General features: G+C 43.0%; 1 protein-coding gene across 2 annotated transcripts in view; it reads left to right on the top strand.

Annotated features, from left to right (window-relative positions):
* The first annotated feature begins 1,126 nt into the window (after nt 1-1,126).
* EGLN1 (egl-9 family hypoxia inducible factor 1) overlaps nt 1,127-20,459 on the top strand; it is a 63,214-nt gene continuing 43,881 nt past the window's right edge. Inside the window, exon 1 of one of the 2 annotated variants that reach the window (XM_024986696.2) lies at nt 1,127-2,399. In XM_024986696.2, the coding sequence (XP_024842464.1) occupies nt 1,527-2,399 (873 nt within the window). In that variant the 5' untranslated portion in view covers nt 1,127-1,526. 2 annotated transcript variants of the gene reach the window in all.

Here is a 20,459-nt window from a genome sequence, read left to right as displayed (position 1 = left end):
GAGTTACCTGCAGTCTATTCAAATGATACACAAGTCTAACACAGCACTTCCCACATTAGCATGTGCTCAAAAGACTGTAAAAATCTAAATCACAGCCCTTTTTATTCTAAAAATAAATGGCAGGCAGAAAGAAACACCCTTGGCTTATTTCTGGTAAGGTTTTTATGTTCTATAAAAGAAAGAATTGTATTCATCAGCATAGCAAATATTTTAGTAACATATTTTTGTTTAAGAAGTCGTAAATGTAGTAACGCCCGCCGCCCCCATCCACTTTTCAGGAGTCGTTGCAGCAGTCTGAGCTTCAGTGCCTGAATGTGGACACTGAAGTGAACATTGATTACCTTAATTAACCAGGTAGCCAAACATTTTTTTCACGAGGTTTTAAACTCGGCAAGATTTCACAGGGCTTAAAAATGATTTAAAAAAAAAATCACACTTCAGTACCTTTAAATTTGGCTCAAAATGGGCGCAGGGGCTTGGGTTGACACCACACAGGTTGACACCATACATTTTTGCTTTTAACCATTCCAGGCCTTCTTGAAATACAATACACCTTGTTTTACATCTTGTTTACCATACACCAAGGAAAAGGAGCCTTGGAATCTTGCAGAATCTGATTCCTGGATTCAGTTTCAGTTCTGCGTGACCTTGGGCAAGTTTCTTTACTTCTCTGAATTTCCGTTTCCTCCGACGCGACTCGACGATGGCAACAGCCACCTTGCAACCTAGTCTGGAGCGCGCCTGGAACACACCCAGTTGGTCCCACACAAACAGCAGCCATATTAAGGCCGCCCAGCTCCGCGGCGATTCCGCGGCCGCGCTCTGCCCAGCAGGTGTAGGCACCGTGCGGGGCGCGGGCCCTGCTGCGGCGGCGCGGCCCCCACCCTTCCGCCGCTCGCAGGCCTGCCCCTCAGCGTCCCAGGCTCGCTCGGGGCGGGGTCAGCGGGGGCGGGAGGGGGGCCGGAGCCGGCTCTGAGGCCCGGCTGGCCGAGTGCGGGAGCGCGGAGGCGGCCCCGGCGCCGCCCGGGCCCAGGCGCGAACGCGCGGCGGCTGCTCCTTCGGCCCTCCCCTCGCCCTGCCCCGCCCCCCGCCCGCCCGGGTCGTCGCGGGGCCGTGGTGTACGTGCAGAGCGCGCCGAGCGAGTGGCGCCCGCACGCCCTGCGCTGCTCCGCCGGCCGGGCCCGGCCGCCCGGAACGCTGAGGCGGCGGCGGCCAAGGTGGCGGGTCTCGCGCGCCGGGCCCGCGTGCCCGAGCGGAGGTCGCCGTCCGCCGCGCAGGCCGCGCTCCCTCAGCCCGCGGCAGTGATGAGGCGCTGAGGCGGCGGCCGGCGCTGCGCGGCGCGACCAAAGGACGAGGAAGCGGCCGGGCCGAGGGCGCGGGCGCCGGTCTCCTGAGGCGAGGGGCGGCGGGCGCATGGCGCAGTGACGGCCCCTGCTGCTCCGCCCGCTCCCCGGCCCCAGGGTAGGCCGTCCGGCCGCCACCCCTCCTGCTCGGCCGCCGCCTCCACTGCCGCCGCAGTCGCCGCCATGGCCAATGACAGCGGCGGGCCCGGCGGGCCGAGCCCGAGCGAGCGAGACCGGCAGTACTGCGAGCTGTGCGGGAAGATGGAGAACCTGCTGCGCTGTAGCCGCTGCCGCAGCTCCTTCTACTGCAGCAAGGAGCACCAGCGCCAGGACTGGAAGAAGCACAAGCTCGTGTGCCAGGTCGGCGAGAACGTTCCTGCCCCCGGAACGGGCGAACAGCAGCAGCCGGGCCCCGCGCCGCTGCCCAGGGCCACCGGAGCCAGGGAGGCCAGGAAGGCGGCGCCGCGCCGGGATCGAGCCGTCGAGACCGCGGGCCCGCGGGCCCCCGGAGACGCGGCCAAGGCAAAGGCGAAGGCCAAGCCCACGGCCGACCCCGCGGCGGCCGCGTCCCCGCCCCGCGCGGCCCCGGGTGGTCAGGGTCGGGTAGCGGCGGCTGCCGAGGCGGAGCCCGCGAAGGAGGACCTGCTGTCCCGCTCGTTGCTTAACACGCCGGGCGACGGGCTGAGCCACGGCGGTGGCCTGCGGCCCAACGGGCAGACGAAGCCGCTGCCGGCACTGAAGCTGGCGCTGGAGTACATCGTGCCCTGCATGAACAAGCACGGCATCTGCGTGGTGGACGACTTCCTCGGCAAGGAGACCGGGCAGCAGATCGGCGACGAGGTGCGCGCCCTGCACGACACCGGCAAGTTCACGGACGGGCAGCTGGTCAGCCAGAAGAGCGACTCGTCCAAGGACATCCGAGGCGATAAGATCACCTGGATCGAGGGCAAGGAGCCCGGCTGCGAAACCATCGGGCTGCTCATGAACAACATGGACGACCTGATCCGTCACTGTAACGGGAAGCTGGGCAACTACAAAATCAATGGCCGGACGAAAGTAAGTGTGTGCTAGGGGTGGGCGCGGGGCGAGGAACGCAGTTTGTGTGTGTAAAAGGGATTTCCTTCTTGTGCAGCAACCCGTGGAGAAAACGGATATCATCCACCTACTACCGGTTCACGCACTTGGTCTAATTGTCTGGTCTTCTGTCTAAATTTAGGCTCCCCTTGAACGCTGCTGTTTTGTCTCCTCCATTACACTGTTTTAGTCGCTTCAAACGTCGCAGGAGTTGTAGCCGCGCGATGGGGATTATCGGAGTGCAACCCAGAGCAAGTGCTGGGTTCTACCTCCGGCTGATGTTTGCATCGGCTCTTCAAGTCCCCATGCGCTTTGAACCACTCATCAGACTCTGGCTTACACAGTCCAAGGTTGTGTGTTTAGTTAAGAATCTGCCAGCTGACCACAAAAAGGTACATTTAAAATAAGCATGTAGGCCAAAGACTCCTTGCATTCAGGAAGAGCTTGGCTTCTCCCCTCCCCCTCTTAGAGCTCGCATCCATCTCCCTGTCCCTACTCTTTTGAAACCCATTACTTAACAGGAGAAGAAGTATTTCCGTTTTCAGACCTCTCTGTGTAGGTAGGTTACATTTTTAGCATGGGTTTCCTTTATTTGCTTTTGTTAGTATAATCCCTTCTGTTGAAAAAGAACTGTTTAGCTTTCTGGAAAAAATACGGAATTGGATCATGAGGGAGGGCTCACTCTAACGTCTCAATTTGATGAAATCTCTTTGTTTTCTCTTGTAGATTTTTCCCTAACAGATTCTTTCATTCCTACCTGGTCTAATCCCTCTTCCCTCCTCAGTGCAGTAAATGATAAACTCTTTCCTTCTTTATACTCTCCGTTTGACTCCCCAGGTCTTAGTCTTTTCTTTGTATCCAGTTCCACTCCAGGCCACTCTACTCCACCTTCTTCCACCATCCATCTCTGTCCGATATTGTGAGTTTGAGGAGATTGTTTAAAGAGGTCATCACACGTGGGTGTTTATACACAGACACTGAATCTTCCCAGTAGTTCTTTTGTGTGTGTCGCATCATCTGTTTTGGCAGTCATTATGTGTGATTCAAGGCTGAGCATAGGCAATAAGGAAAGTTCTAAACATGAAAATTCGGTGAGAAAATACAATATAAAGTCGAATTTGTGAACTGCTGCTTCGCTGTTGGATGAAGGCACACGTCTTAATATCATACAGTCTCAAAGAAAAAAGTTGAACACTTACTAAACTTTAAGCTGGAAGGAAAAAAGGGCCTGATTAAACCTCAACTTTGGTCTTTAATGAAATTTTCATTTATATGCATGTATATTTTTCAACTTTATTATGGACCAAATGTGAATATAGTCATGAACTCTAGAGCAGGAGCAGCTTGAAGGTGTATTAATGTAACAGTGCAAAACTGACCCAAGTATGTATGTGGTTGGGGCACAAGCTTAATGTGAAGTCATGAAAAAGATAGTGTCCTAAATCTTCCTTGAGCTGCTTTCCTTAGTTAATTTAGCTTTCCAAATTAAGCTAAATCCTCTTCTCTCCGATCTTCCTGTTTTTAACTGTCCTTCTCAGGGAAGGAATAGCAGTCAGCCCAGCTGTTACAAAAGTGTCTCCTAATGGGAGGCTGTTAGAAAAGAGCTACCCCCTTCCTGGGAGTGCTTGTGGCTGAAGGGCCATTGAGGTTTTAAATCACCTGACTACACAGATCATGTGAAGGAAGGATGGATTTTAAACTCTTGAGATTTGATCTTAGGCTTGCTTACCTTAATTTTAGAGACACAGTTTCAGGATCTGTCAATAGTCTCAGGGACTCCCTTTCATTGTACTTCTTGGATGAGAGAGGTTTTGGTAATCTTGTTGGTGTGTGATTTTAAGCATTCCTAAAAGAAATTGAAGATGCTTACTTTCAGGAATGGGAAGGTAGTCAAAGTACCAGCCACCATATAATTAGCACTTAGTGTTCTGTTACCAGATTAGGCTCAATACAGACATGGTCGCAGTAATTTTAATCCTATGAAGTAGGTAGTATTATTCTTACTTTATGTTTGAGGATGTTTTAGCTTCTAGCTGGTGAAGACCTACCACTTAAAATAACCTAGCTGGGATTCAAACTTAGGTCATTCAGACATCAAGCCTGGTGCTTTTTCTATCATACTGGATATGGGGAGGATATTAAATGAGAAGATACAGATTGCTTAGCACACTATTGGAACTAAAATTTGGTGTACATATTTTGTGAGAGCATTAGCCTTGTATGTGAATAATTGTAGTTTATATTAGCACTATATAAACAGTTTTAATAGGTGACTATACAGTATTTGTTTCAGGTAGTGACTGAAAAGCCAGTTAAATTTATCTGCCTCATCATGTTTATTTCAGTATCTCTCTCTCTCTTTAAAAAAAAAATTAGTTTTGGCTGTGCTGAGTCTTCATTGCTCTGCGGGCTTTCTCTGGTTGAGTCGGGGCTACTCTAGTATTCATTGCTGTGAATTCGCTTGTTGCAGAGTATGGCCTCTGGGGTGCGTGGGCTTAGTTGACCCATGGCATGTGGAATCTTTCTAGAGCAGGGATCAAACCTGCATCCCCTGCATTGGCAGGCAGATTTTTTAACCACTGGACACCAGGGAAGTCTGTTCGGTGTAACTCTTAAGAGAGGCATAATATATATGGGTGCTGGATATTCAGAACGAATAACAACAACAATTTGATTGCAAGAGAGGGTCTTCAGTTAAGTATTTTATTATCCTTTACAACATTATGGTGACTCTGAAAGGTACTTGCCTCGAATATGTGGTATTTTTCTCAGATTTTCACAGCAGCTCTGTAAAATATTTAGGTTGTTGGTGTATTATACCTGTTTATAGATTAGAAAAGTGAGCCTCAGAAAAGTTAGGTCATTTGTTGGAAATCCTGCAGCGTGTGTGTGTGTGAGTGAGTCTCTCAGTTGTGTCCGACCCTTTATGATGCCTTGGACTGTAGCCTGCCAGGCTCCTCTGTCCGTGGGATTCTCCAGGCAAGAGTACTGGAGTGGGTTGCCATTTCCTTCTAATCCTGAAGCATACCAGGACTTAAATTCAGGTTTTCTGACCAAGATTTTATATTCTTCATTTACATTATCTGTTCTGTATGGTCTTTGTATATGTCAGGGCGTGCTGATGAGATGATGTATAACTTATAATTGGCTGTGGCTCTTTGGGTATTTTTTTCAATGTCTCCCAAGTTTCTGCTTCCGGTATGCTTATCTGGCCACTGTTTGTCCAGCTACTTTAAAAGAGGAACTGGAAGGGAAGGATGAAAAAAGTACAGGAACATGAAGGAGAAAAAAAGGAACATGATTGTAGTCACTGAGTTCCAGTTTCCATTTTCTCTGGTCCTTTCTTGGGATTTTCCTCCTTTCTGCCCTTAAACTGCCCTTTAATCCTTTAATTAATGGATTTTAATGCTTTTTCATACCCTTTCTTTCGTCAAGACGACTTGCTGTGGTGTCCAAGAGGAGGGAATCATGGCCAGCTGATTGTGAAGGGTAATGTTGTGTGGGCTACAAGAAATCATAGGTTCCTTTAACTTGTGGGGTAGAGGAAGAATAATTCAGAGGAATGCAAGTCCTGGGGAAACGAGGAACTGTTCAGTAGGAGCTTCTTAACCACTCTGAAGGAAACCATTTGCCTGTTAAAATAAAACTGCCAGGATCGTATACGTATTTTTCTAATTTTGTCTAAAGCTTACTCTAAGGAATGATAAAACAAGACCATTAACCAGCAGATTGTATTCCTGAGATTTTCCACCAGTCCCACAATTAATTGGGCAGCTCTAGCTGATGATGGCACCCCACTCCAGTACTCCTGCCTGGAAAATCCCATGGACAGAGGAGCCTGATAGGCTGCAGTCCATGGGGTTGTTGAGGGTCGGACAGACTGAGTGACTTCACTTTCACTTTTCACTTTCATGCATTGGAGAAGGAAATGGCAACCCACTCCAGTGTTCTTGCCTGGAGAATCCGAGGGACGGGGGAGCCTGGTGGGCTGCCGTCTATGGGGTCACACAGAGTTGGACACGACTGAAACGACTTAGCAGCAGCAGCTGATGATGGCTTTTAGAGCAAAGGACCGACCTGATCCTTTATCATCACTACCACAGAGATGTGGTGTCAGTCCTTTTAGATACTACAAAGAAAACCAAACAAAACTGCAGTGTATGGGCTCAGTAGTTGGGGTTCCCTGGCTCTAGAGCGTAGACTTAGTAGCTGTGGTGCATGGGCTCAGTTGCTGTGGGGAATGTGGCTTCCTCCTGGATCAGGGATCAGTGTCTCCTGCATTAGCAGGCAGAGTCTTTACCACTGAGCCACCAGGGAAGCCCCTGAAAGAATAGTCTTAATAGGTTATGACAAACAAGTTCAACTTTGTAGGAAATAGTTTTGTATGGTGAAGTAGTTTACATATAGGGTTCAGTTCAGTTCAGTCGCTGAGTCGTGTCTGACTCTTCGCGACCCCATGAATCTCAGCACGCCAGGCCTCCCTGTCCATTACCAACTCCCGGAGTTCACTCAGACTCACGTCCATCGAGTCAGTGATGCCATCCAGCCATCTCACCCTCTGTCATCCCCTTCTCCTCCTGCCCCCAATTCCTCCCAGCATCAGAGTCTTTTCCAGTGAGTCAACTCTTCGATTGACGTGGCCAAAGTACTGGAGTTTCAGCTTTAACATCATTCCTTCCAAAGAAATCCCGGGGCTGATCTCCTTCAGAATGGACTGGTTGGATCTTCTTGCAGTCCAAGGGACTCTCAAGAGTTTCTTTAATTCTAAAGGAGTTTCATTTTAAATTAACAGATTGTTGTTTAAATGTGTATAACTCTTCCCTTATCTACTATCTAATAAGCCTCAGAAACGTCCTGAAACACCTTAGTCACCCAGGAGGAGGCCATCTGAACTCAGAAGGATAGTGGACTTTGTGCTGCGATGACACCTGGGTTGGATCCTGGATCTGCCAGTGTTTCTGTGTCCTTGAGCCAGTTGCTTAAGCTTTCTGAGCCTCAGTTACTCCATTTGGAAAATAGTGTTAAATGATGCCTGCCTTTTCTGTCTCTCAGGCTTCCTGTGAGGAGTGTGTATAATCAAGCCTGTAAAAGCACTTTTTAAATTGTAAAGCACTATGCAAAACTCTTTAACTTTTCTTATTAAAAAAAATTTCTCCTTTTCTGATTTCTTTCTTTAAAAGAGTTCTGTGCTTTTCTTGTCTTTCCCTCTTTAATAAGCTGGAGGAAAAAAAGACTTAGAATGATCACCCATTTTTGACTTCCCCCTACACACACACACACACACACACATACACACACACACTCTTTTTTAAAGAGAGGAAATAAGTCCCGGAGAGGTTAAGTGACTTGTTCAAGGTCAGAGGGCTGGTGAGTGACAAAACTGACTGACTTTTTGACTTACTTCATTCTTGTATCTGCAACTTGATGCCGCATCTCCTATAAAAGTTAACTATTCCCACTTAACTAATTTTGGCGTGTTTTGTGCCATTTTTGAGGCTATGCTTGAACATTTATGACTTCCTTCTCCCTTTTATTCCCATCACTCTACGGTTTGTTTGGCTTATCTTATAGTCTAGTTAAACTTTCCTCCTCTCTCTAACTCCTCCCTGACCGCCCTAGGTGTTCTTTATCCACCTCTTTTTTTTTGCTCTGCTGTTAAAGCCGTTTTCCCTGAAGCAGGCCTACTGTCTCTCACTTCCTTAGTTGGAACTGTCTTCCTGCTCTGTGTTTCTGATTTATGTGTTCATTCTCTGCTTTCCTTTCCCCCTTTTCCCCTATCAGGCATGAAATCTGTCTTTGTTCATCTTCTAGCACGTTTTCTGAAGCCTGAGCCTTCCCAGTATGCCTTTGGATTGATGTTATCAGCTTAGTTGTTTTTATTTAATTTTTCTCTTTAGGCTTTTAAAGCAGCACCCACTGTTTCAGTCTGCCTTTCATTTGCACACATTCCTGGACAGCGTTTCTTAGATGCATTTTAATGCTGCATTTGTATTCTACCTCCCTTTCCACTTTGCCCTGTGTCTGCACTTGAAACATTGTTTGTGACTACAGGATGGCCTTCAGATCATATTGAACCATATTCATAGCTTGTCTTTGACTCTTTCTGTTCCAGCTAAAAACTTTCCATTCTAAGAAACAGTTAAAAAAAAAACTGACAAATGATTAACCAAAGTCTTCCCTTACTTTGGTTTGTTTCATACCGTATTTCTTAATCCAGACTCTTTATTTTCAGAACCAAGTCACAGTTTTTATTTCTTTTTTAAAAGCGTGCTTATTTCTTTTTGGCTGTGCTGGGTCTTGGTTCTTGCACCCGGGCCTTCTCCAGTTGTGATGAGCAGGGGCTTGTTGTAGCTGCGGTGCGTGGGCTTCTCACTGTGGGAGTTTCTCTTGCTGGGGAGCACAGCTCTAGAGAGAGTGCTCAGCAGTTGCGGTGCAAAGCTTCTTTGGTCCGCAGCATGTGGGATCTTCCCAGATCAGGGATTAAATCCATGTCCCCTGCATTGGCAGGTCGATTCTTAACCACTAGACTCCTAGGGAAGCCCCACAGTTTTATTTCTGAAGAGCTTGGATAGTATCTGTACCCTTTGTCTGTTTGGTCATAGAAATCACTATAAAATTTTCTTAGGTTTGGATTTTTCATTTTCTTTATTTAGTGTCCCCAGTCCAGTTTCTTTTCCAAAGCAAAATACATGTACTCTTGGCTCCTCCTTGTCATATTCTCTGAGTCCCGTCTTGATAATCTTTTCATTTGTTTGTTGATTCACCAGATAATATGAAGTAAGTACTTTCTATGCACAGGTGCTATCCTCAGGGCTAGGAGTACCTGAACAACGGGAACAAAAATGCCCCCATTCTCATGGAGCGTAAATTCCCCTTGAGGTGTGGGGTGGGGAGAGGGAGTTAATAAAGAGATGTGTAAGTAAGTACATGATATGTTAGATGGTAAACATTAAGACAAGAAATTGAACCGGGTAAGGACTGAGTGATGATCAAGGCGGGTATTTTTTTACGTAGGATTGGTTAAATGATATATTTATAAAAGACTTGAATGAGGTGAAGGGGGGCTGGGTTCTAGGGAAACATGGGAGAAGAACATTCCAAGTAAAAGTATTAAATAGCCAGAACAGTGACCCTGACGTGAAACGTGCTTGGTGTGTTCAGAAAACAGTGAGGAGAAAGTCACTGCAGTCACAGTGGAGGGAGAGGGGGAGGGGGCATGATAGACGTGGTCAGTGAAGAGGGGGCTGGGAAACAGGGTCATTTATGGAATATTTCGACTCTAAGCCATGGCGAGAGCCCTGGGTTCTATCCTGGGTGCTGTGGAAGGCCACTGGAGAGTTTGTTCTGGAAGATCTTGGTGGCTGCTGTGTGAGAGTACACACAGAACCAGGAAGGAAATTCTTGCAGTAGCCTTGGCTCTAGGAGGTGGTGGCTTTCGTTAGTAGCTGCAGATCTGCGAAGAATTAGTTGAATTCTGGGTATATTTTGAAAGTAGAGTCAGTGAGATTTGTTTATGGATTAGATGGAGGAAGGAGAGAAAGGAAGGAGTTGAGGACGTCTCCAGGTTTTGGCTTGAGCAATTGGAAGGAAATAATTACTGTTTTATCTTGCTCTGACTCTCCTGCATTTCTCCTCTTGCCCCACTTTTTAACCTTCCATTTATAGCAGAAATTGTTGACACTTATTTCGCAGCCAAAGCCAGAAGAAAAAAGTTCCATGCTCTACTCCACATTCCTTTAAGCTGGCTGTGCTCACTGCTACCGCTGCTGACCTCCCAGCGCCATCCTCCCCTTTCCAGAGGCTTTCTGGCATCTTCACCCTGTGCTCCACGTGCCCGCCCTGGGGCTGCTGTGGGATCCTTGCAGGACGTCTTGAGGTGCTTCTGGTGCTGTCCACAAGTAGGGTTGTGCTCACTCAAGATGGCTTGTAGATACAGATCCACATAAAAAGAATTGTATAGATTCTGAAATTTAGGGAAAATTGTAGAAAATTGGATGGTTCAACGTGAGAGACAAGCATGCTGCTGCTGCTGCTAAGTCGCTTCAGTCGTGTCCGACTCTGTGCGACCCCATAGACGGAAGCCCACCAGGCTCCCCTGTCCCTGGGATTCTCCAGGCAAGAACACTGGAGTGGGTTGCCATTTCCTCCTCCAGTGCGTGAAAGTGAAAAGTGAAAGTGAAGTCGCTCAGTCGTGTCTGACTCTTAGCGACCCCATGGACTGCAGCCTACCAGGCTCCTCCATCCATGGGATTTTCCAGGCAAGAGTACTGGAGTGGGGTGCCATTGCCTTCTCCGGAGAGACAAGCATAGATTTAGATTAAACTTCAGAATAAAATTAGGAACAGAACATCTTCATTTAAGCCTGCTCTTGGAAGTAAAGTCACTGTAGAAAATTGAGGGAGAATGACCATAAAATATCAAAAGTAATTCCTGATATATTGGTGCAAACAACTATTTTCTGCCTTTTTGCTTCCCTTCTCTCTCCTCTCAGTACATTTGTGAGTTCTTTGACTGCTTTATGCTCCCACAATTCAGATCTTCCACATTCCTTTGCATCTAGCTTAAGTCCCGTTCCCCATCCCGGTTGTCTCCCTCAACTCTGAACCTCCATTGATCTTGCTTTTCTCAAAAACTTTATATATCTTTTATTCCTGAAGTATCTTCTTCAGAAAGTTCTAAGGACAAGGTACTGTTTTATACTCTTCTGTCTTACACAAGACAGAAAACCTTTCATTGTTCTTGTTATTTATTACTCACATGTTAACATTCAGTGAATTGCCCTCAACCTGTACCTCTCTCCTCTGCTGCCCCTCTTTCCATGTCATCTGACTACAGTCAGACTTTTTGAAAGTCTATGAGCATTTTCAGCCTATTGTGGTCAACTCTCCTTTCTATGCTTACTATGCTATTTCTAGTCCCTATTTTCCAGATAAAAATAACCCAGGCCAACATGGCCTGAACTATTTTTAACTGCAAGTACTGGGAGAAAGTTCTGAAAGTGAAATGAAGTTATAGCCACTGTGGTAGAACCCTACACATCCATGAATCTCATGGGGAAAGGCATGTACATCTCTCCTCCTTCAACCCCCAGTGAGAATCCCCAGGGAACATGTGTCACTTTAGAACAAAGCTACATAGTAGACGTGACATTGAAAGTAACCTGTCACACGCTCCTCTTGAAGCTTGTGCCTAGCAAGCTGACACAGAGCTCATCATGTTTATACCATGGGATTGATGTGCAAAATAAGTTTTTCAAGAGCAAAATTATCATAGTTTTGATTTGGTTTTAGTATTTGGTAATTTATTCAGAATTTCGGATCACATTAAAGGAGGTTTAAGAGTTTTTTTTTTTAACAAGAGAAGGCATGAGTGAGTTAAACAAGATGAGAAATATTTCTTTATGATCAGAAAATCTGTGGGTTTAGCCACGTTCGTGTGTTTAGTCAGCTTCGGGGAGACGGTTGATTTGCTTGTGTTAAAGGGGGCGGTGCACATGATAGAGACTGTGCGGTATAAAGGTCATTTGAGTTTGGTCTTGAAGTGCATTCATACATTTTATGCTTAAAAAGAATTTCACTTTCCAATTTTGCTTAACTGTGGTATTTAAAATGTATTTTCATTCTCTGAGAACAATTTTTTAGGTGGAAGAAAGAAGCCAGATGATGTACTATTTCACCACAGATAATACGTGTGCAAAGAATGGGCATAGTTGTGGATGATTACATCCAGAGTATTTGGAATCAAATCTCTAAAAAAAAATTTCAGCTAAAAATCATGTACAGTAATAAAATAGCACCCTCTATAATAGTTTACAGGGTTTTTTTTCCCCCCAAGATGATTATATACACTTGTTTGTAGCTTTGTTTTGTATCTGGACCCCTTTAGGTATCTAATGGTAGCCATGCACCTTCTTACTCTAAAAATGAACATACATGCCTCTTTTGCTTATACTAAAGCCTATCCATAGATCTATAGTAAGAATCTCTGTTTTAAGACGAGTTCTAAAGAACAAAACAAAACATTTTTAAGCATTTCATGTCTGGTTATGGTTTATTCGGTTGCTGTTGTTGCTCCATGTCCACAGAATTATGCTTTGAATCCCCTCCCCTATCCCATGATAATAGTCAATTTAAGTTATGGAGACCCAGATAAAGGATCTGTATTATAACTTAAACCTAGTGGTGCATTCCGGACATGACTGAAGCGACTTAGCAGCAGTATTGGTGTATATGTACAGACTTCTGAAAGATGTTTGCCTTGTACTGTCTGGCTGTAAAACAGAACAGAATTAACTGGTGTGTACCAGGATGGAAACCATGACCTCAGCAAGAATGCCTTCGCAGAGGACACACCTCCACAAGCACGTCTGCTAGGTTATCCTTGCTTTAGAATTTTGGACGTGCAGTTTCGGCATAAAAGACTGCGGTTATTACCAACAAATAATACTGGATTAGGATTCTTTCTCTTCTTCTTTCCCTTTACACTTTACACTGTCTTGTTTCCTACTCCCACTGAATACGTTCATGTATATTTCACTTTTTCTTTTTTAACTTGTAACTGGCATGTCAGTAAGATTAAATCTGAATTTTTTAAAAAATAGAAACTGTGGTAGTAATAGAGCACTAGGGCTGGGAGTGGGGAGCAGTACCCTCATAACAAAAGTGAAACTAGGACTCATATTGGTTGGTTTTGTTTTTATTAAAAATAGATCCTATAACTGTTAGATTTGAAGGATCTCTTGATAGTTTTGGTAGAAAATATTTTAAAGATGTGTGAGAATAATTTGTCCATCTTGTTTTGAGGAACTGTGCTTTGGTGTTGCATAATAACTGTGAACTTGGTCTCTGATATATAAAGATTCTCTCAGGTGTTTCTTTGTCTTAGAAGTGTCTGGGGACAGGGGTGACTGCTGATAGAAGCCAGGAGTGGGATTCGGACCTGCTCGCAAAGCAGTGCTTGTCATTGGGCTCTCTGAGCCCTGAGCAAGTCACTCAGCACCCCTCCCAGCCTCTTTGTCTCTGAAATGGGAATAATGCTGACCTGATTAACAGGAGAAATGTTGAATCATTGGTGATTGTAAGAAGCTTTTTTAAAAGGTGACTATTTCGCTCTCTGCAGTGCCTTTTTGATCACTAAGCCTTGGTCTTGGCTCTCCTCAACTCTACACCTTTGCCCGCATTCATTGTGTTGGTAAACCTTTCTTGTTCATTTGCTTAGTCGTGTCTGATTCTTTGCGACCCCATGGACTACAGCACACCAGGCTTCTCTGTCCTTCACCATCTCCCCGAGCTTGCTTAGACTCATTTCCATTGAGTTGGTGATGCCATCCAACCATCTCATCTTCTGTTTTCCCCTTCTCCTGCCTTCAATCTTTCCCAGCGTCAGGGTCTTTTCTAATGGGTCAGCTCTTCAAATCAGATGGCCAAAGTATTGGAGCTTCAGTTTCAGCATCAGTCCTTCCAGTGAATTTTCAGGGTTGATTTCCTTTAGGATTGACTGGTTTGATCTCTTTGCTGTCCAAGGGACTTAGCATCATCTTAACATCACATATTCAAATTCAGTTTTAGATTAACAATTCTTAACTTGCTTTTAATGAGATTCATACGTGCCTGCTAAGTCTCTCCAGTCGTGTCCGACTCTGTGGGACTCCATGGTCTCTAGCCTGCCAGGCTCTTCTGTCACTGGGATTCTCCAGGCAAGAATACTGGAGTGGGTTGCCATGCCCTCCTCCAGGGGATCTTCCTGACCCAGGGAGTGAACCCGAGTCTCATGTCTCCTATGTCTTCTTCATTGGCTGGTGAGTTCTTTACCACTGAGCCACCTGGGAAGCCCTTTTAATGGGATACCAGAACCATATTTTTAATTAAAAGAAATCTCTTGTTACTTAGGCAGTTGGCTCATAGCCTTGGCATTGTGGAAACAGACTGGTCAGTTGATAAGGGCACCTTGAACTGAAGGAAGTTCAGTTCAGAAGTTGTGTTATGTCATGGGTAATGAAATAACTCAGTCTGAAGACACCTGTATCAAAGGCTCTTTCTCTCCATGTTCTCCCCTTTAGCAGAATGAAGTCAAATGGCAATGGATATTTTATTTATAATCATTAACTGAGTCATTTAAGGTGCATTTAAAAAATTGAAACCTTTAGATGTTAATTTTAGAGGTAGTCATGCATACAAATGAGCAAGTGCCTATAAAGTGATTGGATCATGTCTCACACAAATAAATTTATACTTATTTTATAGTTATTATTGATATAAACATAGGTTAGATCATTTTGTAATTTGTTGACAGTATTTATCTTATTTGCCATATAGGCTATGGGGCTTTTAAAACAGTCTAAGAAGGTAATTCTTCCTTCTCTAAAATAATGAGGGGGGTTTTTGGAGTAAGCTATTTTTCAGTCATGCTTTATGTCTTTTTTACGTTTAGTAATATTATTTTTTGGCTATTATCATTTTGTAGAATTACTTTGGTGTCTGCACTGTTGAATTTAACTCATAATAATTGTGCTTCTAGTGAAAAATGCATTTTAAGAAGCTCATGTTATCCTCGATTTAAAAAATTGCTTATATTTTTCATATTTTTTCCTAAAATTGATCATTTTTAACAGTTGGAACATGAAACCAGTAAGATATGAACTATTCTACTTACATATTATAGGAAATAACTTTTTTATGTTGACACTAGACAAAATTATTTGTTTACAAATAAAATAAAGCTTATTTGGAATAGAGAATTGAGAGGAGAGTGAAGTTAAATTGCATATGTCCATAGCTGTACTTCTTTTTTAAAGAAACATATGCTATCTAGATATAGAAGAGTGATTTCTTTGAATTTTACAGTACTTTTTATAATTTAATATATTTAGATTAAATACTTCATAATTCCGTGCTTGCTATCTTTCAGTTTAGAAATTGCTGTATATCTTAACTGTAAAGATCTTACATATGAAAGAAAGATTGCTGCTTTGGCACTTTATATGTTGTCTGATAATAAAAATAATGAATTGCTTCAAAATACATGAAGGCAAAACTAATAGAATAGAAAGGGACAGTAGATAAAAATTATAGGTAGAGATTTCAATACTTCGTTCTAGTAATTGTTAGAACCAAGCAAATAGATTATCAGCAAGCATGTATAAAATATTTGAATACTGTCAGTCACCTTGACCTAATTGACAACTATTGAACACCCCTCAAAATTACAGAATAAAATACTTGCTTTGTAAGCACACATGGGGAATAGGCCCTGTGCTGCTGCTGCTAAGTCGCCTCAGTTGTGTCCGACTTTGTGCGACCCCGCAGACGGCAGCCCACCAGGCTCCCCCGTCCCTGGGATTCTCCAGGCAAGAACACTGGGGTGGTGCCATTTCCTTCTCCAATGCATGAAAGTGAAAAGTGAAAGGGAAGTCGCTCAGTCATGTCTGACTCCTAGCGACTCCATGGACTGCAGCCTACCAGGCTCCTCTGTCCCTGGGATTTTCCAGGCAAGAGTACTGGAGTGGGGTGCCATTGCCTTCTCCGATAGGCCCTGTGCTGAGCCATAAAACAGGTCTCAGTGGACCTGAAAGGATTGAAGTCATTTAGAGGCTATTCTTAGACCACAGAAGAATTAAGGTAGAAGTGAGATTGCAAATCTCATATATGTGGAAATTGAAAAACATATTCCTAAAAAGTCTATAAGTCAAAGAAGTAATAGATGTAGACATAGAGGTCAATGGGCAGGAATAAGAATCTAGAAATAGACTCACATTGAAAAATATCAGTTGGTTTTTTGTTGTTGTTTACAAAAACACTAAGCAGGATAGTATTTTTTTTAAATGAATGGTTTTGGAATAGGTGGATATCTATATGGAAAAAGTGAACATGACCTTTACGTCACTTCATGCACAAAGAGTTAAGTCAGAGTGAATCACTGACCTTAATGTAAGACAGATATTTTTAAAAGAAGATAAGAGAAAATCTTTATGACCTTGAGATAGGCAAATTTCTTAAGGCAAAAAAATAGATGAACCATAAAAGAAAAAAACTGACAAATTGAACTTAAAACATTAAAGCAGTTTGCTTATTGAAAAACACCATTAAAAAAAAAAGACAAGCCCTTTTAGGAGAAAAGGGTTTTATATAATATGTTTTATATATATAGAACATATCTGACATAAAATAATAATATGTTTTATATTTATAAAACATATCTGACAAAAACTTTTATCTGTAATAAAGGAAACTTTCATTAAACTCAATAACAAGGAGGGAAACAGCCCAACAGAAAAATAGGCAAAAGATTTGAAGAGATAATCCACAAAAGAAAATATGGGAATGACCTAGTACTTGAAAAGATTCTCAACATCATTGGTTATTAGGGAAATGAAAATTAAGGCACAGTGAAAAAGCACTGTACATACACTATAAAATGGCTAAAATTTAAAATACTGACGATACCACCTTTTGGCAAGGATATGAAACAGCTGGAATCCTTATACACTGATCATTCATTCATCACTTGTAGGGATACAGAGTGGTATGACCACTTTGGGCAACAGGTCAGCCACTGCCCCAAAAGTTAAATACATATAGACTCATCATATGACCTTAACTAAGTATCTAAGGATTTCACTTGTAAGTATCTCCTAAGAGAAATAAAAATATATCCAAAGATATGAGTGTTATTCATTATCATCAAAAATAGGAAACAACCCAAAATGTCCATTATCTGGTGACTGGATAAATAAAATGTGGTACATCATACATTGGGATACTCTTCAGCCATAAAGTGAACTACTCTTTTATGCAACAACATGGATGAATCTCAGTAGCATTGTGCTCAGTGAAAGATTGTACCATAAATTATTTAGCTCCTTGTGATCAAAGTTTGGGTTATTTCTAATTTTTTGCTATGACAATTCTGCATCAGATATTCTTAAGGGGAACCTTGTGCATTTTAGTAATGTTTTTATAAGAAAAATTTCTAGAAGTAATAATAGAATTGCTGAGTTGAAGATTTTTATTTACTTACATTGCCAACATTTACTTAATGTTCATTATGTACCACACACTATTATAAGTGCATGGTACATAATACTCCTTCTACCCAGATTTTCTTGTTTAATTTTTACAATAACTGTATGAAGTATAGGTACTATTATTTCCTTATATTACAGTTGAGGAAACTGAGGCACAGATTAAAAAAAAAAAAAGTTCCAAGTCACACAGCTAGGGACTTACAGAGCCAGGGCACAAAGTGGGATGGTCTGACTCCAGAGCTTGACCTCCTACATACGACATGTGAAGTAGTTTTCTATTTATGCATGTTTTAGGGGAGTTGTATTTACTTTTAGGTTTCCTGCTTGAACTTGCACTATGCATTACAGAAATTTCTTAATTTTAAAACACTGGGGATAAGGCAAGCCTTTCTTTTTCCTTACTGAAATAATTTCAGAAATGCACTATTGGAATGTTGTTTAAGATAGACAAAATCATATTCACAAAAAATACCAATTGTTCACTTCAAGGAACACTGTTTTTATAGTGTACAAACATAACGTACAATTCTTTGGGCAGGTTAGTTTTTTCATGTAGATCATAAAAGATATTGGTCAAGTAGTAAAATTAACCTTTACTTAGATTTTTGTTCAGTCATGCTGCTGCTGCTGCTGCTGCTAAGTCGCTTCAGTCATGTCCGACTCTGTGCGACCCCATAGACGGCAGCCCACCAGGCTCCCCCAGGGTTCTCCAGGCAAGAACACTGGGGTGGGTTGCCATTGCCTTCTCCAATGCATGAAAGTGAAAAGAGTCGTGCTGGATGGTAGCACACCGGGCCTCCCTGTATCTCGCCATGGGGAGGCCTGGCGTGCTCCATTTTCAAATAGGCCATATATGCAGAAGATGTAGTTCCTTTAAGTGTGTAAGCTTTGCATTGGAATCGTGTTAATGTCAGCAACCCACTATAAATCTTCTGAATCAGAAATTTTGAATCCTAGGTGAAGGCCAGACAACTTCTTAAAACTGAATAGAGTTTCTAATTCATTTTTGGGTCCGAGAAAACTTATATAAGGTATATTCTTGATCAGTAAGAGAGATTAAAAAAAATGTGACATGTCATATCTCAGATACCCAAGGGACATTTATTAACTATTCTAAATATCTCTTAACAACCAATATGTTAGCAAAGAAAAGAAGTCTTTTGTTGATGAAAGCAGCTGGTTTACATTTCCTTGATTATATTAATCCCATAAATTAATGTTCTCATCTTTTTTCTCCCAGGGCTTTTACAAGTAGGTGATGGTATCTGCCTTCACTTGGTCATCACTTATTTATTCCTTAACCTACTTGTAACATGACATGTGCTTTCAAGTGATGTTCTAAAAGGAAGGAATGTTTTTAAGTTATTACTCCTCTATTATATGAGGACCTGTCCTTTGCTCTCTCCTGCCTTTATTCTCCTTTGTTACTCTGTAGTACTTGACTGGAGGGCGTGTGATATAACTGGTGAAGAATGAAGGGTTCAGTCAGAATGCCTGGATCCTAAGCCCTCCTCTGCCATTGGTTAGTTGTGTGATGCTACCAAGTTACCCACCTTGTTTTCACATTTGTTTCGTGGGATAACAGTAGTACTCATGTCGTGATTTTGGCGAGGACTAAATGAGCATGAAAGCATGAAAGCAAGAGTATCTCAAGAAAATTAGAGATACCAAGGGAACATTTCATGCAAAGATGGGCTCAATAAAGGACAGAAATGGTATGGACCTAACAGAAGCAGAAGATATTCAGAAGAGGTGGCAAGAATACACAGAAGAACTGTACAAAAAAGATCTTCATAACCCAGGTAATCACAATGGTGTGATCACTGACCTAGAGCCAGACATCCTGGAACGTGAAGTCAAGTGGGCCTTAGAAAGCATCACTACGAACAAAGCTAGTGGAGGTGATGGAATTCCAGTTGAGCTATTCAAATCCTGAAAGATGATGCTATGAAAGTGCTGCACTCAATATGCCAGCAAATTTGGAAAACTCAGCAGTGGCCACAGGACTGGAAGAGGTCAGTTTTCATTCCAGTCCCAAAGAAAGGCAATGCCAAAGAATGCTCAAACTACCGCACAATTGCACTCATCTCACATGCTAGTAAAGTAATGCTCAAAATTCTCCAAGCCAGGCTTCAGCAATACGTGAACCATGAACTTCCTGATGTTCAAGCTGGTTTTAGAAAAGGCAGAGGAACCAGACATCAAATTGCCAACATCTGCTGGATCATGGAAAAAGCAAGAGTTCCAGAAAAACATCTATTTCTGCTTTATTGACTATGCCAAAGCCTTTGACCGTGTGGATCACAATAAACTGTGGAAAATTCTGAAAGAGATGGGAATACCAGACCACCTGACTTGCCTCTTGAGAAATCTGTATGCAGGTCAGGAAGCAACAGTTAGAACTGGACATGGAACAACAGACTGGTTCCAAATAGGAAAAGGAGTATGTCAAGGCTGTATATTGTCACCCTGTTTATTTAACTTATATGCAGAGTACATCATGAGAAACGCTGGACTGGAAGAAGCACAAGCTGGACTCAAGATTGCCAGGAGTAATAGCAATAACCTCAGATATGCAGATGACACCACCCTTATGGCAGAAAGTGAAGAGGAACTAAAAAGCCTCTTGATGAAAGTGAAAATGGAAAGTGAAAAAGTTGGCTTAAAGCTCAACATTCAGAAAACGAAGATCATGGCATCCGGTCCCATCACTTCATGGGAAATAGATGGGGAAACAGTGTCAGACTTTATTTTGGGGGGCTCCAAAATCACTGCAGATGGTGACTGCAGCCATGAAATTAAAAGACACTTACTCCTTGGAAAGAAAGTTATGACCAAAAACTGTGGTGTTGGAGAAGACTCCTGAGAGTCCCTTGGACTGCAAGGAGATGCAACCAGTCCATTCTGAAGGAGATCAGCCCTGGGATTTCTTTGGAAGGAATGATGCTAAAGCTCAAACTCCAGTACTTTGGCCACCTCATGCAAAGAGTTGACTCTTTGGAAAAGACTCTGATGCTGGG

The sequence above is a fragment of the Bos taurus genome, chromosome 28 (assembly GCF_002263795.3).
Source record: "Bos taurus isolate L1 Dominette 01449 registration number 42190680 breed Hereford chromosome 28, ARS-UCD2.0, whole genome shotgun sequence".
NCBI classification, from domain to species: Eukaryota; Metazoa; Chordata; class Mammalia; order Artiodactyla; family Bovidae; genus Bos; species Bos taurus.
The sequence above is the reverse complement of the archived record's forward strand: the minus strand, read 5'-3'. Positions and strand labels throughout refer to the sequence as shown.